The sequence below is a fragment of the Drosophila mojavensis genome, unplaced genomic scaffold, assembly GCF_018153725.1.
Source record: "Drosophila mojavensis isolate 15081-1352.22 unplaced genomic scaffold, ASM1815372v1 contig_74, whole genome shotgun sequence".
In the NCBI taxonomy this organism is placed as follows: Eukaryota; Metazoa; Arthropoda; class Insecta; order Diptera; family Drosophilidae; genus Drosophila; species Drosophila mojavensis.
The window spans coordinates 4,167,406-4,194,172 of NW_025318899.1; the positions used below are offsets into that span (position 1 = coordinate 4,167,406).

At 39.4% G+C, this 26,767-nt stretch overlaps 1 protein-coding gene across 1 annotated transcript in view; it reads right to left on the reverse strand.

Annotated features, from left to right (window-relative positions):
- The window catches only part of LOC6581376 (connectin), a 54,234-nt gene that overhangs the window by 9,806 nt on the left and 17,661 nt on the right, over positions 1 to 26,767 (reverse strand). The window contains exons 2-4 of the mRNA XM_002007075.4: positions 26,389 to 26,473; positions 16,862 to 17,881; positions 12,786 to 13,002 (exon numbers count right to left, since the gene is read on the reverse strand). Coding sequence (XP_002007111.2) covers positions 12,786 to 13,002; positions 16,862 to 17,848 — 1,204 coding nt within the window. The 5' untranslated portion in view covers positions 17,849 to 17,881; positions 26,389 to 26,473. The remainder of the gene's footprint in view (positions 1 to 12,785; positions 13,003 to 16,861; positions 17,882 to 26,388; positions 26,474 to 26,767) is intronic.

Consider the following 26,767-nt stretch of genomic DNA (forward strand, 5'->3'; position numbering starts at 1 on the left):
TTTTTCTCTCCTTAGTTGCTTTTTTTCTGTGTTTAACTTTACTTTTTTTTTATACATTTTTATGTGCCACGCCCTCGACTGTGCATAGCCATTGAAAGCCATTTCAATGGCCGTCGCTTTTCTCGCCAATTTTCTTTATGCTGGGTCAGTTTTTGGGGGCAGTCGAGCTCATTGAATGTTTTTATTACGCCAAATGAATGGAGGAGCAACAGCAGCAGGGGCAGCAGCAGGGGCAGCAGCCGGAGGAGCTCCTGGACTGGACCCTAGCTACAATTGTTGTTTTGTTGTTTTGTGCTCTCGCTTATTTGCACTGCGAGTAAGCCATAAAATTATATCACTTGTACACATTTTTTTTCCACCCGCATTCTCAACAACATTTTTTTTTTGCGTTCGTTGTTGTCCATTTAATAACATTAAATATTTCTTTAAATTCGACAGCTGCGAAATCGAGTGAGCAAATTTTCGTGGCACGACTTTCAATCAGCAAACAATTACAGTTTATTTCTTTCAGATCAAATTATTTTTGGCAATCGAGCGTAAAGTCAAATAAGCAGACCAGAAAAAAAGAGTGCGAGAGAGAGAGAGAGCAAACCAAAGCAAACCAAGATCAAACACTCGTCAGACAGCTGCATGCAGGATGTCGCCGCCCCCGAGGCGGCAGTCAGCCAGCCACGCCTCCCCTTTTCATACTCTGCTGTGCCTGCCAAAAGGCAAAGTCATTGCAGGCGATTTAACAACTACGCTCGGGGATAAATATTTTATGAAATCGCATAAACAAATCAAAGACGAATCACAGACGGCAGCAGAAAAAAACGAAGAAGAAAAAAAAAAAGAATAGGAAAATCACTTTCCAAATCAATTGGGGAAAAAACGAGGCAAACGGAAAATCAAGCGCGCCGATCAAATATGACCACTCAAGCGAGTTAAAGTACACACACACACGCACACGCACGCACACACACACACACACACACACGCTCATAAATATTAGCCCTTCGGCTAAGCATTAAGTTGCCTTTGCCAAAAATATTTGCACAGTTGGGCAGTGGAGCGGCTCGTCTTCATTCCTGTTTTCTTTCGCTTTTTTTTGTGGGGGGGCTGGGGTGCGTTAGTAATGTGTTTGTTATATGCTAAATCGCATAAAAAATACAGCTATACAAATAGATATATATGTGCTCATAACAATAACAAGCGATATAGCAAACTATACAACAGCTATAATAACAGCTCACCCTCGAGCCAGAGCAACATGTTAGTGGCGAATCGCTCAGCCTCCCCCAACTCTGAGCTCCGTTTAACACCCCCCTTTTGGAGTAGACCAATTCGCTGCCTAATGTTTGCCAAAATAGCCATTGCATCATCCTCTTTGATTTCGCTTTATCTCTGGCTCAACTCACATCCTTATGGCTATGGCTTATGAAACCCTCAACATCTTCTTCAAAAAGCCCTCTTGATTTTTGCTCTTATTGAATTGTATTTAATAAAATATGCGAGCATTCGCCGCGAGGGTTATGCCAGGGGTTGATCTCAAAAGCAACTACAACAACAATAACAAATTATATAAATAAATAATGAGGCTTTTGTTATTGCGCTGCGATTTGGCAAGTCAAGTGGCAACTTGTAAGCTGTTCTTGCCGTCCCCCGTTGAGTGGCTGACTGAAATGTGAGTCTATTAACAGACAAACACACACACACACACATAGTTACACCAATACTGTGCTGTATAGCGGCCATATATCAAACGAGCAACTGACATAAATTGTGCACTCAAATGTCCGCTTGAAGCTCGACTCCTTTAGCTGGTGCCAATGCAATTCCCATCCATCAATGCCAACACGTTTACATCCGCATCGGCTGTCACACAAGATATGCTGCGACCAACTATATATACGTATATATGTTTATAAATATTTACACACATATATATATATATTATACGCTTTATATATGGGGGACACATTGTAAATTGAAATTGAAATTATTACATATTGTAAAATTTGTGCTTATTTATGGCCAGCTGCACAGCTCTAATCGATTGAGCCGCTCGACCGAAACAGCAACTCTAGGACAGCGAGAGTTATGCGACTCGTTCTCTCTATCTCTCTCTCTCTCTCTCTCTCCCTCTCTCTTTCTCTATCTCTATATTTATTGAATGCGGCAATAAGTTGGGCAAAATATTCAATTAAATGTTTGTCGTTTTGGGCAGCCAGCTGCAATTTATGTTCAATGAGTTGCCCTAATGAGTTTTTGACCTGGCCAAAAGGTGCTTAGCTAAACAGCCGCATACCCCACAAATATTGGCATTTGGTATTTTAAATTTCAAATAAATTAGTTTCTTAATATTAAATTAAATTTCTTCGAGAGCTTGGGAGATGGATTATTGGCTTTGTCTGTCACAGGAAAAGTCTGCAATTTGACTAGCTATCGGTATACCCTTTAAAGCACGCAAAGGCTGTCCTAACTGTCTACTGTAATATGGAGTAAAGTCAATGTTTGTGAAATTGAAGCCATGTTGCTTTAACTAAAGGTGACAGAGATAATTAGACTACTGAGAAATATGTAATATACTGAGTACAAGAGAAATTCTCAGTATGTATGTATATAGTGAGAATTTTCCAAGAATCTTCCCTACACAGGATTTCTCATTTACATATACTGAGAAAATATCACGGAGAGATTAGTTTTCTCCTACCCTGAATTCCTCACCGCAAACTCGGCTTGACTAAGCAGATATGATATACCCTGTAAAGCAGGGCAGCTAATTATTTCTGTGTATACGTATAAAATGTTATAATACATTACATTATATACATATTTATTTAGCTGATGATATCCAGCAAGCTTGCTGTATACATATTTAATATATAGATAGATATATAGATATTTTATAGTATCAGTAAACTTTTTTAAAATATTGAGAACAATGGCTAAGAGAACCCAAATATATCATAAGCTATAATCATACGCTCTAAGCAAAAGAAAGTTTCTATTCAACCTATATATTTATATATTTTGTTTGTATATCTGCTATAAATATATCTATAAGTAAATCCGTCATATAAATAGCCTCTGTCGTATGAATTACGCAAATTTGCACAAAAAATCTACAGAGCATGCCCAAATAAGTAAAGCATGTAAATAATTCGATTTGAGCTTCATGTCAAATGCCAGAAAGCATATTGATGAGGCACTTCAGGCCGTTGCCAGGCCAACGTCAGCCATAAACCAAACAAAAATGACTCTAAAACACACGTCGTCAAATTAAGGTAAGCAATAACAACAACAACAACAACGATAACGACGACAACAACAACTGAACTATAATCAAGAGGTAATTTGTGGGCACAGGTGAAAAACCGCAGGCGAGAAAATCAGCGGCGCGCTGAATTCAATGGGGAGATGGAAGCTTGACTGCCAGCCTATGCATATATTAAGATAGATTACAATACACACACTCAGGTGTGCGTATGTGCGTCAAGTACACCAATGACAGACATGAATTTATATTAAAAGCAAAGCTGCCAAGACAGCGGCCAAAGACGAAGCTCAGGTTACGCGCAGTTGGGCAAATCCGTTAAGGATATCGAAAGGATAAAAGCTTACACGTGTAATGCATTCTGTCTGCATAAATTATATATACAAATACATATATACAAACATTTATATATACATATACTCCTCGCTTAAGAATCGGCTATAAACTTTTGATAGCTAAAACTGTGCAGCGGTTTTCCCGCTAAAGCCAAAGCTGCATAGCAATTGAAACCAGCTAAGCGCCACAGCTCTCATCGTTGTTGTTCCTGTTGTTCTGGCTGCTGATTATAATAAATTTAACTAATAAAGCGCGTTAATGATCAGCCATCAGTTAGCTGTGTGACAAAGCCAAAAGCCGTAAGGGCTTAAATCTTGGCCATAGTTGGCTGGGAGGCAGGCGTGGTGAGCTTCCACGCAATTTGGCTTTGTTGTGCGCCATATGCAAAGTGAAGCGGCTTTAATTATCGACCGTGCCAAATGACACCATCTCGTGCTGGGAGTTGGGCGCACTGAAGTGGCCGGGGGGCGTGGCAGTGGTTGCGGCTTTAGAGACAACTACTACTCCTTATATAGCCAGGGCGTTGCTAAGCCTTCACAATGCGCTGCAAAATGTGTTGCCTGTTTAGTTGGGCGCTCTTGATTGGCTTGCTATGCCATAGCAAAGGGCTTAATGGGGTATGCTGTGTGCGTGGCAAATCATGCTATAAGAAAGAGGAAGTTATCTCAATGAAGATGAAGCTCAACTTTTAGTTAGTTAGTTCTTAGCATTATTCCTTCAATCCAGCACAAATTTTAGCATGTGTTGTAGAGCATATCTCTCTGTCTATCATCTTTTCTTCTCTTCATCGAAATAAGCTACGCGCATAGTCCCTTTTTCTATTGAACCACAATGCTGGCGATTAGTTTAGCGCTTCTAGTTTTATGACACGGAAGTCAAGTCATGAAATGGAACAATCCAAACTTTTTCCCATAATAATGATATCAATTAATTTTCAAGCAATTTAAAATGTGACACAGAAATTAGAAAGAGGCGTGAGTAAGCGAACGGATTGGGCTACAAAATTGATGCGTGCGGTGAAAAATGTTATAAAATATGCAGCAGCTTGACGAGGGAGGCGAACGCTAACATGAATATACACGCTCTCCTACATAGTCGAGGCCACGCCCGCACACACTCATGCCTGTATGTGTGTTTGTGTGTGTGGCTGGCATACAAAGCGAAACGAAAGCTGGCCTCGAGGCACACAAAAGTTTTACACATTAAACAATAAAAACTCATTAATAATATGCATTTAAGTTTTAATTGAACTACTTAATGAGGATGGTGGATGAAAAGTCATTGAAGATATGTCAGAGTGTATACTCTTTGAATGGTGTAAGAGAGGGAGAGAGGGAGAGAGGGAAAGAGAGAGATAGGATATTTACAATAAACAGACTGTGAAGACGACAAGGCGGGAGAAAGAACTAGAAAGGATGAGAGAGAACTGCATAAGACGAGGAGCTGGGCAAAACAGGCGGTGAGAGCGAGAGAAAAAGATATAGAAAGATGTGAAATGAGAGGCACAGAATGGGAGAGAGAGAGAGGTAGAGAGATAGGAAGGCGAGAGGATCGAGAAATGCTATATCACTTAGGCAAATCAACTAACAATATTTACTCTATATATTTTTTACTATAATTATATATAAGCTCTGACAACAACGGGCTATGTAGAACGTAAGTGTGTTAAAACTTCGTCCATCTCATAGATAGCTCTCTCTATCTCACTCTCTCTTTCATTGTTGTTCATTTTGCTGTTGCTGCCGATGTTAATGCCATTGGGTCTTGTCAGGCGACATGAAAGGAAATTGTTGTACGCTCTCATTATACATGAAAAATGGCCACAAACAAATTGCGCAATTGCATTTCATATTACACACACACACACATACACATACACACAAATATATATGTATGTGTTGGTGTGTGTTTTTTATGGCATCGGTGAATGCAGTTTGAGCTTTTACTCAATTGAAAACTTTTTTTCCGCTTGCATAGAAAAGGTGCGTAATTAAAACGATGCCGCGGCATCAACTGCAGACAATTAAACGCATGCCACAAACACATACAACAGCCAAAGTACAAAAACATGGCAAAATGAGCGATGTGAGTAAGTGTGTGTGTGTGTGTTTGTGTTTAATTGCGATGACACACACACACACACAGATACAAGTTCTTTAAATTGATGGCCGCCAGGAGAGCGAGAGAGCATCAGTTTAATAGTCAAAAGAAACGTGGCAAAGTTGTCAAGTTGCCGGAAATTGAATTCTAAAATATTTATAGAGTATAGAGTGAGTATGTGTGTGTGTATGTGTGTATGTGTGTATGCGTGTGTGCGGATGGCTAAACAATTGAGCCTGGCATACATATTGAGTCGAGTGATTTATGCAGCGTTCAGCAACAAATTGCAAATGGAACGCAATGAAACGTACCCAAAAACCAAATGAAATGCTACTTATGCATGCATGTCACTGCACGACATACGTTTATATGTAGATACACATGTGTGTGTGTGTGTGTGTATATAAAAGTTTTTCGGCTGAACAGGCTCAACAGGCAATCAAATCGTAGCCGAAAAACTTATTAGTCTGCGCATACTACTATCGCTCAGTGTTGAGCCATAGATTTATTGAATGCAATCAGTGGTACGCTGACATTGACTATCGCTAGTCAATTCCGGCTGCGTGTCACATCCTCATTTGTCCAGTTTATGGCCAACATCACTTGTTCGTTGGGGCTTCTTACTCTCTACTGTTTTATGCCTATCAATAAATTGTCGCTTCCGGACCCGGCGCCAGTGCCTAATACCTGTTTATTGTTGCCATTTCAGTCAGCCCATGTTTATGGCTCGTACAAATGCAATTTTAAGCTGGAAACAATCGCATTACATGCATTACAAATGAGCTAAACAAAAAGATTCGAATCGCTCTTCAAACTGAATTTTGTAGAGAAGAGAATTTATTTTAAATAAAATCCAAATAAAAAAAAAAAATAAATAAATAAATAATTAAAAATAATGCAACAACAATTTTAGGTATTCTGTATAAGATGTTTTCAAGTCATTTATGAAAATCTTATTGTCATAAAACTAATGTAAATTAAAAGCTTTCCTTTGCTCTAAGATTTTCATAGAATTTGCTTAAATTGAAGGTCTAAATAACTTTAGCTTAATCTTTGTACTCTCGCTCATTCACTGTCTTTCTCTCAGTGCACAACAATTATACGTATGAAATTTTATGAAGTTGAAACTAAAACAAAAACTTTATTAACTGGCAAAAAGGTGAGTGAACAGACAAAAAAGCTGTTAGCAAAATAATTAAATTGCAGTTTTCTGCTGTCAACGTCATGCGAATCTCGGCTACGTGTGCTCTGTGCATGTTTGAGAGCGTCTGCGAGGCAGCATGCTAAAAAAAAAAAAATCTCTGTTTTGAAATCCTATTTATATTTCGAAACAATAACCATTCAATTCGAGCTAACGATTTGGGAGCAACCGGGCGACCAGCGCGCATAACGAACCAATTGAGAAGGACACAAAACCCACAGCCCCACAACCTTTGGACTTGCTGGTTTTTTTTGCGAAGGCTGAGGCTGAGGTAGGTTGGGTGTGAGTGTTGTCGCATTTATTACCAGTGTTGCTTGCTGGGCAAATACGTATGTGAAAAAACTTGCATTGGCTTTAAAGTGAAAGCATTTGGAAATGGTCGTAGGTCCTGGCCACAGGCGCGACGACACAAACAAAACGTGAGCCGTATACAAATAAACAAGCATCTACGTGTGGGTGGCGCAGGCCTGCCGTTCTCTCTGTGTGTGTTGACCAACGTCGAGCGATGACCAACGGAATTGAAACAAATGCCACAGCACTGGGCGTGCCTATAAATTTTTTACAAAATACGTGGGCATAGGTGCAGCTGGCATTGCATTTGCCCAGCCCTGGCCTAAGCTACAGTCACTGTTCAAACAACACTCACACACACACATACACACACACGGACACGCACAAAACACCCATACATTGGCAACGGTTCTTGAAAAGGACAAACCATAGCATTGTTTAGTGCTTGTGTTTGGCTGCCAGACATCAAATGGCATTTAAATGCTGGCAGCATGTGTTTCCGAAAAGCTCTGCACGCCCATACAGAGCGAGAAAAGAAATTTTGTATGGGCTTAGGTTGTCCTTGCATACATACAGATGTCTGTGTATGTGACCACAGGTGTCCAATGTCCCCATCGAAATCCCCAAATGCAATTCTCATTGCAACTCATGCAGTTCACCTGCCAAATTAGCAACTGATGAGTGCGAAGCATTTCGAATGAAGCCGATTTACGGAAGAACTTTCAAGTGGTTTCAAGTCTCTTTCAATTTGATGCTATTATAACAGGAAGCAGACATACGAATAACTTTTATTGATGTGGCAGGTTATATGACAGGTGTGAATACACTGTTCAAGTACACACCAGCCTTTGGCTTAAATATCGAAAAGTCACATTCGGGTGCTTGGGATTATTTTGTCATATGGCCATAACGAACCAAAGTAAATTTATTCTGCATTTTTTGAAGAGTTTTTTTTCTAAAATTTCATTATTTTCTCATACTCTGAAATAATAACAATCTAATAAATAAATAATTTATACTTCGAATGTCAAAGCCCTTAATTACATTATGAAGTTAATGATAGAGTAGGCATAAGCGTCGGTTATCTGTTTGGATAAATGCATGACATATCTTAAAAAATTGGTTTATACATTTTTAATGAAAGTAAATTAAAAGTTAAAAAAAAGTTTTTAAGAGTTAATATGTTTCCCACATTGAATATGAAATATCCCTTTTGAATATGATTGAAGGCAATCTTAGAGCATATGTATATTCCCATGGTTACTGTATACCCTACACAGTGAGTATAGGTTGCGTTTAACTTAATTTTTACAGAACATAAATTCTCACATTCTCAAAGAGAAACATAAGTTAAATGCCCTTTGACAGATATAGTTTGCTGCTCACTGACATCTATCTAATAAAGGCCAACTAGTTCACCCTATAAACTCCCTATAATACAGGGTATGCATTATTTGGCCCCAATTCGGAAAATTCATTTTCTCTGCTGAAATCTCCACGTGGAGCCACTGCTGCAGCAGCAATGTCAATCAGCTTAGCGTCTGCTCGATGGCTGTCAATGGCAATTACGTAAAAGTCAAGTCTTCCACAAATCACAATGTGCTCCACTGAGCTTCACTCTCTCTCTATCTCTCTCTCTCTCTCTCTATCTCTCTCTCTCTCTCTCTCTCTCTCTTTCATGCTCTCAATCTTGCCACCTCTCCTGGAGATTCAGCTGGCTGGGCATGGTTGATGCATGTGCTTCAATTCTGTAAAAGTTCATGTACATCATTTGTCCTGCCGCTAATGGAAATCCCCCTGGCTAACACCCATAGAGCTGCTCCCGCCTGATGTGCATTTGTCAAATAGTTGTGCACAGCTCCAACACCTTTGCACCTGTATCTATGTGTTCGTGCATGTGTGTGTGTATGTGTGTGCGCTTGTACTGGGACATTGGCACGAAATTTTGGCTGACGTTCGATTAGTTGACGCGCTCAGCAGTTGGCAAATACTTTGGCCCCAAAAATGAATGTAGCCATGGCATGTGATGTGGCCAGCAACTGAGCAACTGAGCCAGGTTTGCACTGAAGTAGCACGTTTTATGGCCAGAGCGCCAACTTTATCCTTAGACGACATCGTCAACGTCTGTTTCGAGTCATTCTTTCATCTCGGCGACGTTTTTCACATGTTCAGCTGCAATTTTGTTGCTTGTTTTATGTGCTGCTGCACTCAGAGAAAATTAGGTTGAAATTTCCAATTCTGGAGACTCTAACTGAGACTCAAATTGAGGCTAAAACAGACTGAGGCTAAACTTTCGCAGTCTTTATTTTCTTTCAGTGCGCTTGCCACTCTTAGTTGCAGTTGCTCTTGGCAATTCACCTTGCCTCTCAGTCGGCTCTGCCACATGCTTCAACACCAGCCAAAAGAAAGTGTTGCATCTTTTAGGCGCTTGCGACGAGTTTTAACCTACAAATTTATCATAGAGAGAATATTTTTAAGCTACTCTTCAGCAGACGTGAATGTTTTTCTTTATCATCTGCTTCTTATTTATTTATTTTTATTTATTTATTTATTTTTTTTTTTTTTTGTGTCCTAGCTTAATATGGCAAATGAAAAGCACTTATTTAATTTATTTATTGATGCCGACTCTTGAGTAGCAACAGCTACCGTTGATTCATCTTTAAGTATGCATTCAGCTTAATGGCTCGATAAATTCGTTTGCTTTATAGAAATTTGCTGCAGCGAGTTCTCTGTTGGTTCATTAGCAATGTTTGCAAAACTCTCTTTCAAGTTAAAAATTTCATTATACAATTTTGTATTTATTTTTCTATATATTTCTCTTTTGCTTTTTAACTTTGTGAGCTTCGATGAAGCATTCTAATCAACCTTTTGCTACTGCATATGCAAATTGTATGAGTTAGAGAGTGTGCATGTGTGTGTGTGCCTGCGTGTGTGTGAGCATAATCACTGCACATGAATTAAAAAGTTTTTGGCATGCGAAAATATTTTGCAGTTTAAAGCAATTTGAAGTCATTTGTAGCCAATTTACAAATGTCTGCCGCTCACTCTCTCCGTCTCACTCTCTCTTTGAGTGCGTGTGTGTGTGTATGAGCTTATGTGTATGTGTTCTCAAATGCAATTACGGCTGCATACACATACAAATACATATGGGTTTGGCTTTTGTATGCCAATGCGCTCAGCTTTGCTGTCGTTCAACGTTATCCTATACCCTGTACATAAATAAATCACCCAAAGGGGTGCTCACACTTGCAAGCTAGTTTGTATGATTATTTTATCACTTTATATATATTTATATATATATTGCAGTTCTATATTTATATAGTGAAAATTGCATACATTTTCTATATATACATTCATTATACACATCTTCAAGCAATCCCTTTTTACAGAGTATCTATTTGTTGAGCTCCTTTGACTAGAGATTAGTTTTTTGTTTCGACTTAAATAAGTCATGCTAATGGCAAACCATTAGCGAAAATTTCGCTCGCACACTTACTCTTACGTGTATATGTGTGTGTGTGTGTGTGTGTGTGTGCGAGTGTGTGCGATAATTAAGTTGCATTTGTAACTGCCATTCGGTTGTGCATATGCAGTAATTTGATGTGTGCATGTGTGTTAGTAAATGTGTGTGCGAGACTTTTGCTAAATGAAAGAGAAATGCGATTTTGAAGGCTGTTGTTAAATATTTAAATGTATTCCACGGGCCAAGGCGATCTAACTATTCTTTACGATTATTGTTGTTGTTGTCGTTGTTGTTGCCACTGATTGCATAGCGGTTACATCAAAAGGCTAATTGCCAAGCTGAGCTACAAATGAAATTGCCTACAAAGCGCTAATGGCTTTCAAGGTGTTCGAGAAGCCTTGAAAGTGGATTTTGCCAAGGAGATTATATATATGTATAAGTATATGCCGATATACAGGTATATAAATGTAAAATCTAGCTATTTTCTGTTTTAGAACTTTCCTTATATTAGCATAAATAACAAAATTTTATTAAGCTAGAAAGCAATTAGTTCTTATAAGAAATAATATTATGAATTTTATACAGACAGATAAAGTCTTTGTCAATTATTTAGCAAATAAAAGTTAAGTTTAAATAATCGCAGTGAAAAGAGTAATATTTTCTTAATAATTAATATTTTTTATTCTAAATTTATATTTATTTTAGCCAATGGCATGGAGAAAAGTCATGTAACTGTAATTTCTGGTTCATAAATTTCTACATAACAGTTCTCATAATTATATTTGTTAGCTTTGCTTATTTTTTATAATACAAAATTTAGAATTCAATAAATGCAAATGTTTCTTCACTGTAGGGAATTGCATTCGCTTATATTTCGCAATATTAATATTTTGTAAATTGCCCAATAAAAGCAACTATTTATTGATACAGCTTAATGCTAACAATATAATTTGAATGTTTGCAAATTGTTTGTAGATTTGAAGAGCTTGATAATCTGATAATCAAATAAAGATTACTTGTTGTTAAGCCTAGTAGACAGCGTCAACCTAAGCACGTTCATTCAAGAGAGGATTCAAAATCTTATGTGTTATATATATACAAATTGAGCAAAACTTACAGCTTACATTCATTTGCTTACATTAATTAATTAACTTCTTTTTCTTTTTTTTTTTTTTTTTTTGATTGCATATGAAAATCCTGGCAGCTAGCAAAATGGCCGTGACAACAATGTGAACGTATGCACTTAATATTTCACTTTAATTTACCTTTTAATTGAGCTAATCAACACGCTAATAGCTGCTGCTATTAACACACACACACATTAAGAGAGAGAGGGAGGGAGAGAGAGGGAGAAAGAGTGAGAGAAAATTGAGACTGAGTGTGTTTCTGCCTACGACCATTTTGCAGGACATATTTTATTGTTATGAGTTTTGCAGTCGAGTCGAGTCGAGCCGAGTCAAGTGGTGCGACATTAAAGTGGGGCACGAAAATGTGGCTATTCAAGTGATGTGGTGTGGTGTGGTGTGGTATGGTGTGTGGTGTGTTGGTGTGTTGTGCACCGAGCTTGACTCGCTGCTGCTCGCTTTCAAAATTGCAGTTTAATGACTAATTTGGTTTTTGTCCAGGCCACGGCTGCTGCCAGTTGTCAGTCCAGCTGAATGTTGTCAATGCCCTGGCAATTAGCAGTGTGTGAGAGTGAGACGGCAACAACTGCCTCTCTCTCTCTCTCTAGCCTGTTAAACAACACTGGCTGTATAGCTTTTCTCTAACACACGCTAGGCAACTGTGTCTCTTTGTGAACGGAAGCGCACACTTGAGCAATGACGATACGACATTTCCTTAATGAAGCCAATCCAACTGCAAAAGTGTGTGTGTGTGTGTGTGTGTGTGTGTGTGTGTCTCTGTGACCTGCCTAATTGTGTGCTTAGACAATATCTACTAGGCAAATGTCTCACAGGCCGCTTGTCATAAAACTTTACGGCTGCAAACTAACTGAGCTCAGCATTTCGTGTCAACCAGGCCAACGTGGCGTATGCGTAATTATAATAAAATGCCTGCATATCAGCATATCAGCATGTCTGCACTGCTCTGCTCTCTGTCTGTCAAGCAACTGCATTCATTATCAGAGATCGACTCACCTGACACCAACAGCTCGCTGGTGCTGTTGACCAAATTGTCCATAATTGGCTGGAATGTGTAGAACGTGAGTGTTTCCAATTTGTTTGCCTGCACATTGATGGACAGCAGAGCCGGCGTGCCACGCAGCAAGCCGGTGTCAATTTTCTTCAGCAAATTATTGCGCAAATTCAACGTTTTCAAATTATTCAAACCGTCCAAGGCACGCTCCGAAATGCGCTGTAAGAATAAGAAGAGATTGAAAGAATGGAAATTAATACGGGTTATTGGTAAGTAATACGAAAATAATCATGTTTCATTATCATTTATAGTAAGTAAATCTACATCTTTGATTGCAAGGAATATACCCTGTAATAGGAATATCGAACTCTTGAATATATAATATTTATATCTCAAATCCGTCTTATAGATTACATTTTTTCATAATCTACTTCTTTGCATTTACGCATATATATTTCAGAAGCCAGAGTTTCAAATTAATTTGTCAGCATACAACGTTTTATTGTAATTCATATTTTTTTATAAAAAATCGTAGCTTTTGTTCCAATTTTTTTCGATTGGTATTTCAATATGATATTTAAGTCTCATGGGCATTTGTTAAAACATATATCCATATATAATTGTATTTATGCTATATCAACATTTTTGTTGCATGAACCACAATTCGTGCGATGTTTCGCTAACCACTCAGTCTCCCTCTCTTTCTGTTCCTACCTCTCCCATTCGCTCATCATTCTTTCCTATCTCTTTCTTTATTATTTTTTATGTTTTGCCTGGCCGACCGAGCATACAAACAAATATTTTCTGCCATTTTCCGCATTTTTACGTATTATTTTCAATGTTTTTATGTTTTTCTTTTCAATATTTTGCTTGTTTCTTTTTATTTTCAACATTTTTCCTCTCGTTGTCTCGTTTACCATTGTTGTGTTGTCTTTGTTGGCGTATTTATTTATGCATGTGTGTGTGTACGCATATAAAACATATGTAGATGCATATTTTTTTTTTCAACTGCTATGTTCCAATTCGTTTGCCTTGAATTTTATCATACGACAAAAAAAAGTGTTTATTTTCGTGAAAGGAAGCGCCAGCGAAAGTTGACTGTAGTACACAGCTTCTCTTTCTTCTGCTGTACTCCCGCCCTTTCTCTTTCTCTCTCTCTCTCTCTCTCTCTCTCCCTCTCTCTCGCTCTTTTTTCTGTCTCAGTTTCTATGGCTCGTCATTATTTAATATTCAATATGCTTTGCCTAGTGAAATGGATAAATTATGCATATTAAATGCGAGCAGTCCAAAGCGAGACATGTGCCGTTATTTATCCAACTTCCATACATTTGCCATTTCCCATTTCCACTTGCCTTACTCGCCAAAGACAAACAAATACATACGGATGAAGATACAGTCATATCATACGCTATCACATCGTATCAGAGCAGTTTGTTTGTTTGCCACGCTGATTGACATAAAAAAATGTTTTTTTATTGAGTTATTTTTGTTAGTTGATGGAAGGCACAATATTTTTTTTTTTTTTTTTTTTTTTATAAGGCGTCGCCGCCGCCATTTTATCGGCTTGTGTGAAAAAAATTATTATTTATGGCAATTTTGTACGTAAACAAAATTATGATTCCAAACAAACAGAAATTCGACGAGCAACATTTTACGTAAGCAGCGAGGCTGTGATAGGGCTTCGATAAGAAGTTTAAGTTTGGGATTGAAGTTCGTAGGTAAAAGAACAGTATAAAATACAATAAAAGAAGAACAAAATAGAATATGAGTACATCGTATATATGTATATGTATACATATATCTGTACCATAAAAGTATGCAAAAATTGCTAAAGCTGGATTTAATAACCTATAAGTCCAAGACTGATTCGTGATCATAACATTCTAGCTTTAGTATAAGCAGGAGCAGAAGTAGGAGCAGGAGCAGGGGCAGGAGCAGGGGCAGGAGCAGGAGCAGGAGCAGGAGCAGGAGCAGGAGCAGGAGCAGGGGCAGGAGCAAGGGCAGGAGTAGGGGCTTGCCTTTTTGGTACATTACCAAAGCATTTCCATCATCCCATTTACCTTAGTATGCAAATAAGCATTGTTTTAACTATTTTCAAAATACCTTTCAAATGGTTAATAATAGAGCCTTTTGTTTGCATTAAAGAGACGATTGCCTCTAGTGCGTAGCATATGTAAAATTGATAAGAAAATTTCAAACTGAAGTGCTGGGCGCAACACTTTTACTTTCGCATTGATGGGGCCCCTGAAAGCAGATGCTTAGCCGCTTAGCTGTTTATCTATTTATCTCTTTGAGGACTCGGTGACCGCTCAGTTGCTTAGCTTTTTATGTTGTGTCAGACAAAACCCAGGCACCTAAACCTTTTAACAGCAAATGATTTATGAAGTACACAGGCGCACACACACACTCACACATGGTTGGGAGAGAAAGAAAAATGAAATGGATAACCCAAGCAAAAACATGCAACGCAATTTGCTTTTATTGAAAAGGACAAGGCAAGACGGAAAGGCATTTTCTTTTCCTTTCCTTTACTTTTTCATTTTCAGTTTTTTTTTTTTTTTTCTTATTTTTTTGAAGGAAGCAAAACATATGCACAAGTATGGTATATGGATATGGTAGCAAATCTGAAGGAAGCCCGGCTCCAAAACAATGCGACACTGAGGCGATAACAAGGCCAATCATTATGACTATGACAATGCCCGATAAAGGAAGAAGCTAACAAGAAAACGAAGCCGCAGTTGGAGTGTAGATTGTCAGCATCAGCATCAGCATCAGCAGCAGTGCCTCGCATGAAGATGGCGGCCAAAAACACTTGAGCAACACTTGAGATGGTCTCTGCCAGAGTGTGTGTGCGTGTGTGCGTGTGTTTGTCCTACTGGCCTGACACATATGCGAGTTGTCTGGGTGTGACATGATATGCGAGCACTTTGTAAAATGGAAAAATGAAACACGCAGCAAAATGAAAAGCAAAGACGAGAAGACGACAATGTTGGCCAGGATATGCAGGATTTACGCTTATCGCTGTGCCCACGCTTCCACTCACACACACACACACACACACACACACAGAGGCAACCAGAGGACTTAGCACAGAGTATACGAAGCGACATTTTCTATTTACACACACACACACACACATATATACACATTGGCTGTGGCCATTTTTATGGCTGGATCCTTGCATATCAGATGGCCAAAAAGGAGTGCCATAAATCCATTATGCCATGATTTGTTATTCAATATTTTGTTAGTAGATTAACTTGCCTGCCGCACATTTGTTTGCCACCAAAGGCGCTGAAAGGATAATGCCACAGCGTGCGGCTAGCAAACAGGACGAGGACTATCTACGAATTAAGCTGTGTGGCCGCCTCGGCGAAAACATAATTTACCAATCTATTTATCATATTAGCGCCTATTCGGCAAACAGCGGGTGCTCGCGTGTGCCAAGTGGCATGCGGCATGTGGCATGTGGCAAGTGGAATCTGATACTTGAACTGCACCCCAGGCGAAGCTGTGCCCCACCAGCTCAGCTGACCACTTAAATCACCACAAAAATGGGCATTCGAATTGAATTTATGACACCCGACAACAAAGTTGTTTATGCACGCTCAACGCCCCCAAGGATGTGCTATTTATGATATACTGAATGCGCCCCAGCTCCAAAAACTTGTCCTTCGCTGTACACTTGACCTCTGTTCCTTATGGTCGGCCGGCAATTTATGGCCACTTAACTAAGCCATGGCATCAACTTGACCGAAAAAAAAAAAAAAACGTCCAAGTCGCACAAAGAGATTGCTGCAAATCAAGTTGCAAAGAAAATGATAAAAAAAATCGAATAAATAAAAATCTATATAGAATTATTTGATTGACCCACTGATTGAGTGTTCGATTGACTGTCTTTGATTATAAACATGAAACATGAGTTTGGTACATTAAATAAATAATGATATCTATGTATAGACAATGTGTTGTCTTCAATAATTGACTGACTGATGAAGGCAAGCAACAATTACTCTGCGATGTAATATGTTAGATATGTCAATCAGTGCAATCTATATATATATAATTTTTCACTCACCTCGATACGATTATCGTCCAGCTCCAGCTCAGTCAAGCTCCAGAGCTCAGCAAACACCGTGTCGCCAATAAAATTGAGATTATTGTGCGTCAACTTGAGCAGATTTAGATTGCCCAATCCGCGGAAGATCTCGCTGGTCAGTACATTGATCTGATTGTAGGCCAGATTCAGGTAGGTCAGCCGTGCCATGTCCGCGAAGAGTCCTTCGTGCAGAGTACTGATGTTGTTGTTGTTCAGGAAGAGACGCTCGCACAGCGGCAGATTGCGGAAAGCATAACGATCCATTTCAAAGATCTGATTGTGCTCCAGATTCAGTTCACGCAAGCGTATGTGATTGGCGAAGGCATCCTGATCGAGGGCCATAATGTGATTGTTGTTCAGAATGATGCGCTCGAGGAAGGGCAAATTGGCAAAGGCATAACTCTTGACGATCTCCACCTGGGAGTACTCGATGACGATGCTGCTCAGATTCTTCAGCGGCTCAATGATCATGGTGGGTATGTAGTCCAGGCGTGCATTGTTCTGGATGACGAACTTGAGCTCGCGCAGACGCTTCTGCTGATAGAAGCGCGTCCAGGTGGTATCATTCTGATGCAAGCCCTCCGAGAACACCCAGCACTCGGCCTTCTGCACGGGAATGTGATTCTCGTCCGGCGTGCAGTAGCACATGAGCTTCATATCACGTCGGCGCATACAAAAGCCGGTGGTATCGATGGGTCCGTTGTAGCCAGTGATGCCTGTCAAGGCGCTGCTGCCACTGCTGCTGCCATAGGCCGAGCTGCTAGTGTAGTAGCCGCCATTGTTATTGCCGGTCACGGCCGATGCGGAAGCAGAGGCGCCCAAATTGCTGTTACGTCCACGATTGCTGCGTCGCTCCTCCTTATCCCGCGAGCGTGCCTCAGCGGGCGCCACGAGGCAACTGCTCAAGAGCAGCAGCAAGCCCAGCAGCTTCCACATTCTGTGGCGCTGATGATGATGCGGCAACATTGCGAAAGCGGGCCGCGGGTTCTTCGCTCTTGGCTAAAATGAAACAAACAAAAGCCACGAATGACTCAGTCAATAAAATTTGTATATCTGGCGCCAAGTGGAGGCAGAGCCGGGCAGGTGGCCCAGCTACAATACAATAAAATGTGAACAGAGCTGAAATTGTTAACTAGAACAGCCGTCGCTATAGAGTGTGGGTATACAAGGGGTGTAATGGAAGACAGGATATATAGGTAATAAAATTTCTGAATGTCAGTCAAGCTTACTCACTTAATACTCTATAGCAATGAGAGGGTATATATACAGCTTAAAGTTTTCTCGTTTATCGATCAAAAAAATCATATTCTTATCCAAAGACAAGTATACAATAAATATGAAATATTAAGTTGGCTTGGTAAGTAGACTTGGTACAGAATATATAGGTGGATTATATTATGAATATTAGGAAATTATCTCTCCATTTCTATTGTTCTCAGACTATTTTTTCCGTCTCTCTCTCTCTCTCTCTCTGGTTTTTTTTATTTTTATTTTATTTTTTTTTTTTAACACTTCAAATATTTCTTCAGGGTTTTTTGATCTGTTGACTGACTAGGAAAAATACCGAAGAAATCTTTTAAAACTTTCTACAATTTTTCCGATAAACGTTATTATATATTCCACATTTTGCCGCATCTATCATCAAGTTTACTCCCATTCGAAATATCTTCTAATCGTATACTCTTCACTTGTCCTCTTCAACAAAGTTTTGCATCATAAGCATTTGATTCGCTCTCGCGCACATCCGCTCAAAACTATCAAAATCTATATACGCTCATTTACCCACATAGTATCTTCTAGTTTTACACCCTCTCTCTACTTCCTTTATGTGCTCAACCTGCCAAAGCCATTAAATACTGTTTGCTCTCGATATTATTGCGTCCATTTGGTGCGCACACTAAAAACTTTGAATTGCCAAACATCAAAAATTTGATGCCACATTAAAAGCGTAAATTCTGGACAAACACGTCGTTCGGCATTCGCATTCAGGGTGTGGCATTGCGTCGTCTCGAATTTCATTTATTACACTGAAAAGTGAGGCGGCTTTCAATTTATTGTGCTCAGACCCCTTTCGGTGCTGCTTAAAAGTTAAAGCGCTCCATAAAAATGCTAATTAATGTTGTTAACTTTTTACTTTTCGCTCGTATTTCATTTCGCATTTTGTCTACGTCTCTTTTGCCCGCTCTTTCGCTCTCTATCGCTATCTCTCTTCTTCTGCTTGCCTTTCTTTGATTTTCCGGCTTTTTCAATGAATGCCGACTGTGAAAAGTTCATGACAAGGCTGTTTTTCAGCTGCCTACCCGCTGGCTTCATTTGACGCTCTGCTGGCTCTGGGCACAGCCTTCTCCCACCCCACATAAACAAATTTATTGCGCTCATAAATAACTGCAACACTGTCGCTGATTGTTCGCTCAGTGGTGAACGGCTTCATGAAGTGCCCAGCGGCCATGAGCCGCCCCTTCCCCTCCCCCTTAGTCCTTAGTCAATTGCATTTTAAGTGTCATTTGGCAAAGTGCTCTCTAATTATGATCGTATTTTTAATAAATTAATAAGTCACATCTGACATTGTGCATATTTTTGGATGTGCCCGCTCCACCCCCCTCACCCTCTCGCTCTGTCTCTTGTTCTTTTCTCTCAGTGCCTGGGCATAATGAAGTGTAAATAAGTTATTGGCAGTTGTCAAGTGAGTCATCGTTATCGAAGCCTGGCAGCCAGGCAGCCAGGCAGGCAGGCATTGAGGCATTTCGCCAGTGATTTGCATAAAATATTGTCTTCACGCTTAAAATCAGTTAGTGGAAAGGGCCGTGGTCTTAGCTCCAAAAAGCTGAAAGCTGTATGCTGTTAGCTGTAAGCCGAAAGCTCACAGTCATTTGACTTATTGACTTTGGCATGCTTCATTACATTGATTATCGTTATAAATTTTAAATAAAATGATGATAAGTGTTTTGATTGTTGCTGCTGCGATGCCACGCTGTAACGCCGCTCAAGTTGGCTTAGCAACGAGACGTCCTGTGCAGAGTTCAAGGTTTCAGGCGTGGATTAACTGCTCAAGAGACAAGCAGCCGTAGCACTTGATGGCTTCAATTTAAATATCAAAGCAAAGTCACAAACTAAACTGACAAACACAACCACAAATGAGAAATCTAACACGATGTGAACAGTGACAGAGCGAGAGAGGGAGCGAGGGTGTGTGAGAGAGAGAGATAGAGCGAGACCTTTACGGTTCTATATCCTTCAAATTTTTAAGTGTGCTGTCAAGCAGCAAATCAAAAATACATATATGTATGTGTGCTCCGAAGCAAGTTGTGTGTGTAATTAGATTTTCACACACACACACACACACATACACACTCGAAAAGCAATTCATATGTGAATACATTGGCACTTTTGCAGTAGCAGCAGCAGCTGGAAATCGTCGCTGACAGCCACAGCCAATTACTCAAAGCTGCTATAGCTTTACAAGGAGTTGGGCGTGACTTAGGGCGTGTCAGCAAATGAAAAATCAATTTGTTGTTTATGCATAAATCATGTGATTTATGTGACTTCTAACAGCATTCATAAGTCATTTATCAACATTGCAGAAAAACTTTGCAAAACAAGCCAGACAATAACAATTGAGACACACTGTAAGCATAATAAATAGACGGAGCATACTTAAAACTCAAGTGAAAGTCAAGCAAATCAAATTTGTAACCAAAAGAATTCACAGACAGATATATATAGAGAGGTAGAGATACAGAGAGAGAGAGCCATGGAGCTGGAGCTATCTAACTTTTTGCCACAATCAAAATGTGTGTGTGTAGCAAGCACAATAAATATAACCTTGACGACAAACAGTTGTTGAAAATTCCAAATAAACATAAACACTAGACTGGGGAATACCCTGTAACTTGCCATGAGATATATGCAAAATTTTTGACCACAAAAATATATATACAGAAACGTTTGACTCATTGGAATGCTGGGAGTATAAACACAGAAATATTCTGTAATTCATTCATTCTAATAAAGCTCATCCACCACAGTTTTACTCCAACACCTATCTATAAATCTAACAAATACAGTTAGACAATTCTATCCACAATAATAGTCTACCCATTTCAAAACTGTCCACAATATAATTTCAACTGCTGCAGGGTATAATTATCCTGCAGGCATTGAAAGCAAAAGCAGAGCACATGGCTCCTTCTTCCCATTTCTTTAGCTGCCCTGCAAAGTGGGCCAAATTGCAACAAGAAGCCATTTGTCTTCTTGTTTATAATTTCGATTAAACTTTCTGTGTAAGAGGCGCACACAGACACGCACACACACACACACACAGAAGTAGACACATATTTTTCAAGTGTGTGTGAAGGGGGTCTCCTGCCGCCCCTGCTGAAGTGCGATAGAGAACTTGTTGACGTCGACCCACTAGGAAATTGGAGCAAAGCCGCAGCTAAGTTGTCAGCTCAGCCCAAAAGGGAGCCCTGACTGCAGTGGCAGCAGCAGCAGCGACAGCAGGGGCAGCAGCAGCGGCAACAGCAGCAGCAGCGGCGGCAGCATATAAATTGTTGCTTGAATGGAAATTTCTTCACTTTAACGTTTGGCAGTTCTTTTGCAATAGCTCGCAGTGCTGTGCCTCACAGCAAAGTTTGCTTATCAGGCCACATCGCCTATATATATATATATATATATATATATATATATATGCTGTTCGAGTGAGTGTGAAATGAAGCTGTGCGAGTAGCTGCTGATGAAGACAATGGCAAGCCCGAGAGTCTGGCAAAAATCTGATCCCGTTGGCGGCTGCTGCTCCTGCTCCTGCTGCTGCTGGAAATTGTTTTCAATTTTCGTTATTTGACAAATGGTGACACTTCCGCTGTGGCAGAGCCCGTGCACACCAGCAGGACTTTAACAATATGTCTGTCGCAGTTGGGGGCGCGCGCGTGTGTCTGCGTGAGGTTTTGTCAACAATAAGTTTATACGTCAGAGGAGTCGTTGTTGTTTATGACATGGCATGGCATCCAACCCACCCACCGAGCCACCCAGCAAGCCGAGCGACTGCTCATCATTGCTCGTCAGCGCTCACATTATGAGTAGCTACATCCTGTGTCTGCCGGCCCGCATGTGAATAACTTTAAGCTGTGACATGGCACACATGTATATGCTGCTCATCCTGGCCCTGGCCAGCGGACGTGCTTGACTTTGACTGAATGCTCAGCGCTGGGCTGGCCGTAACCGGGCCGGACTGCTGACAAGTCAGTAGCCGTCGTCTACTTTATTTGGCCGCAAATAAAAAGGGACAAACGACACGTCGGACAGTTGGCGGCATTCCATATAAACCAAAGTGCAGTCATGCCTCGATCCAAAAGTCCGAGGACTCTGACAAATGGCACTGGTGAGGGCCAAAGTGCCCTACAAAGCGAAGTGGCCATCAATCAAACGAGTTATGACATTCGCACGTAGCTCGCTCACTTTGTCTGTCTTCATCTGTTCTATTCTGTTTGTGCTTTTTTTTTATCACTTATATTTATATACATATATATTATTCTTATTGAAATGTTACATTTGATTTGCTTAGTTGAGCGTCTCAGCTTGATTTGTTTGCGAATGGATTGTCACCTGTCAACGACACATTGAGTCATCGACTGCTGCAGTTAGATTAAAAAAGAGTTTAAATCTGTCAAAAGGAGTGGAAAGATAAGTGAATGTCTTGAGTATGTATAGAAGAGAGAATAGACGAAAAGTAAATCGGAATATTTATTGTACTGAAACAGTTCATTTTCTGAATTATTGTCATCTGATAAAAAAAACTTTTCAAAATCTAACAGAGAGAGTTTAAAACCATTTGAAATTCTGAATGAATTTTTAAATAATATTAGTTTTTAAGGACAGTAGTTATAGTATAAAAGTAGGTCTGTTATGGCAACATAAATAATATAAAGAAATGGCACTAACCTAGATTTCGTTCTTTTCATCTATTCACATCTTCTATTCTCATATTTTTCATAACCTTATATACTTACTACCCCTCACTTTATTTACTTTCTATCAACTTGCTAGAAAATATTGTAATTTTACGCAATTTCTTTGCTTTTGTGCAATTTCTGTTAAGTTTTATAACTCGTTTCTTCTTGCTTTTCTTTTATCCTCTCATATTTTATATTATTTTTATCACATACTCTGCTCTCAATCTTTCTTTCTCGCTCTCTGTCCAACTCTTTCTTTCATTTTCTCTCTCTCTGGCTCTCTCCCTCTTTCTCTCTCTCTCTCTTTCTCTCTCTCTCTCTCTTTAATCTTGTGTTCCCAAAACTTCTTTAAATTTTCTTTTCAAATCTGTCATTTCTCTTCTGATACTTTCTTTTTTTGTCCTCTCTTGGTATTTGATCTTCTTACATTTTCATTTTCTCTTCTCTAAGCTCTCACTTCCTGTCACTTCCCTAAGTTTTCTCCTTTTCTCCCCTCTCGTACTCTTTTCTGCGTTTCCTCCTATTATCTAATATCTTGCTTCCTTCTCTGACGTTTCTGTTCTAAGTCTCTTCTTATCCCTTCTTCACACGCTTCATTCCACCTTCTACACATTTCACCTTTTCTGCTTCCCGCCCACCTCTTCCTCACTCATTACTTTACTAATATGGTATATCAGGCAATGAGAGCACAACTAAAATAAACTCACTAAAAACTTTTGGTACACTTTAACCCTTCTGCGTGCCATGCCATAAATGGCATCGCTCCACGCTCAGCGGGGCGTGATAATCAGCTGTGAATAAACTTTTAGTCATATTAGTTTTGTTATTTTTTTCCCCCATCTCCTTTATTTATTGTCAGCCATGTCGCACTCTATAAATATATATATATATATATATATATATATGCGTATATATGCATATTAAATTGCTTGCCATTTGAATGTGACATTTCGACTGTCATTTGTGAACCCTTTCGCCGTTTCATTTATTATTATCATACGAAAAAGTCATTGCCAGCTGTCGCAGCAAATCATACACATACATACATACACTATATACTACTATGTGCTCCTGTTGTCAACGAAAAGCTGAGCTATGCCAAAATCTACAAGTCCCTGCGAGTGTCTCTCCTTGCTCTTGCAGTTCCTGTTGGTTTTTCTACTCTGCGCACTTTTGACTACTTTGCAGTTGAGTTCCTAGTCACCCCACCCTCGCCCATGTTCTTGCCCTCCCTCCATCCTCATTCTAGTTACGTTCTTCTTCCACTTTTGGCTTTTAGCGTACCTGTCAGCAAAATAAAATGAAAAGTAGTTCTCAGTGGAAACTTTCGCTCATCGTCGCCAGCCGCCATATTGTTGACACATATTTTCGTTGCAAAACTTATATACATATATATATGCAAGCGCCCAGCCACGCCCACAAACTGCAAAAAAAGAACAGAACAGAAACGCCCCACTGCACTTGAGCCAAGCAGCCAGCCCCATTACTTTTGGCTGTCAGTTTTTTTTTTTTTTTTTTTTTTTTCACTTAGAATTCGTAGCTTGGCTTTTATTTGCCTTTTTTTTTGCGTTTTGCATTTTGCTGGTTTCCTCTCAAGTGCAGCGCTTTAACTTTTGATGCACAATTTGTTTGCTCGCCTCGATTTTATTTAAGCCAACTGGCAACTGTTTAATGCTCAAATTGGCAGCACCTGGGCCAAACTGTTGGCGGCTGACTCCAGCTGACTGTCCCCGGTAGATAAGTAGACCTGAGTTTGCCTTTGGCTCTTGCCTTTGCATTGGCCATACTTTAGCTATTGCAGTTTGTTATGAAAAGGGTATTATGGGGGACTTTTATATATCATATATTTATTTATTTATGTGTAATATAGTTATATATAGTTGTTATAGAAATCGAACTCAGTTGTAAATATATATATATACATAGGATAATCATCAGAATTATAGCTATACCTATCACTATAATAATAGTAAGAGTTATTAGCTCAGCATCTAATAGGTCTCTCAGTTTTTCTTGGTCAATCATAGGGTATTTGGTAACATTTTCATGAAAGCCATTGAAATTTGTAATTTTTGTTGTTTTTTCTTCTTCTTCTTCTGTTTGAAACCATTTTGTTGTTTGACTAAGTTGCCTTCACCTTTTTGTTGACACGCAACGAGTGGAATGAGAAAAATGCAGATAGAATCAAAGTGAGAGAAGAAAGAGAGGAAGCGAGAGAGAGGTAGAGAGACGAGAAGCGAGCCAAGGAATGCAGGTGTGAGAGAGGCAAGCGAAAAATTATTATTTTCACCGTCGACTGCAAGTTTCTTGCAACTTTCTGAGGAAAAGTGAAAATTTGTCATGCTCGTTGAGCAGCTTGGCTAAGTATGTGTCTTGCTTTATCCGCTGCTGCTGTCTGATATAATAAATTTCTTCAGTTTAGCTCAAATGCTCATGAAGACAAACATAAAACCGAAAATATAAACACAAACACAAGCACAAACACTACAAACATAAATACAGACCAATGAGCCCAACGGGCGCTGCGGCGGACGGGCGGTCGGACGGACGGGCTGGTGAGAGAATTTTATGTCGAAAATGAGTCGTCGTCGTCGTCTGGGCACAAACTTTTAACTCAACTGTCAAATATTTTAACAATTTTGCATAAAACATTATGAAGATGCCAAAAGGCGTAGGCAATGCCCGTCGCTCCCCCTCGCAACTCCCCACACCCCATATTCGCATAGCCTACTCTATCGCACATGTCTGAGCTGATGATTTTGAAAGTGAATTTGAAATGAGCTCAACTCGGCTTTAAGTCTATGGTTAACTGTAGTATCTGCCGCTTTATTCAAAGTAGCGGTTTACGCAAGGACTGTTTTTGCTTGTCTCATGGATACATCTCTTTCACTCTGCCTTTAATTAACTCTCTTTAGATTTATCTAGGTATACCTACGTTTATATTTTATTTACAATGTCTTTCGCATCGAAAATGGTATAAGGTTATCTCCCTCTCTTTGCATGTTTCTATGAATCTGTTTTCTATCTCTCTTTCTCCCCGTCTGTCTGTCACAATCTGTCCCTATATCTCTTTCTTTCTCTCTGTCTGTCTATCTTGCTTTTTATATGTCCCTCTCTATATATGCTTCCCTCTCTCTCTCTCTCTCTCTTTCTCGGTCTCTCTCTTTTCTTTGTATTTTTGTTCTTCTCTCATACTAGTCTACATTTCTCTTAGTTGTTCTTTCATTTTCTGTCTATTTCTGTCATTATCTCTCCTACTCTATCTCTCTCTCTCTCCTCTCTCTCGTACTCCCTCTTTCTTGTTCTTTGTCTGTCTGTCTATTTTTCTCCATATTCCATACGTCATAGTGCATGACTTTCACTCTTTGTTTCTGTCTTTCTCTTCCTTACCTCTGCTTTAATTTAAGTCTACCTTTCATCTCTTTACCACTTAATTAACTAAGTCCTTAAAGTTTTCCATTTAGTACATTCCATTGTTTGCTCTCACACTTGTACACATATACATACATACATATATCTGTATATATCTCAGACTATTTGCTCTTCTGTCTTGCTCACCTTTTGATTAAGTGTATAAAAAGGGCCGCGTCACGTACGGTCCTCTGTAAAGCAGTAAATTTTTTCCGCTGACTAATGCGCTGCTCTGTAAGGAAACAAAAAAGTAAAAAGTAAAAGATAAACATGAATTAATGTGATAAATTCAGCTGTATATACAGTCATATATATTTATGTACATATGTAGATATTCATACTCTTATAGGATAATCAAATAAGTACGACAAATTATTTGAGCTTTGTAGATTATGTTAAGCTCCGCCTAAAGTTAGCTTTAAGCTCCAAGTACTCAGCCATAAATAGTTCCATTAGGTAATACAAAACTTTGGGTTTGTCTATGCTGACTACTTTAATCTCATATCTCATTTGGTAGATAATAATA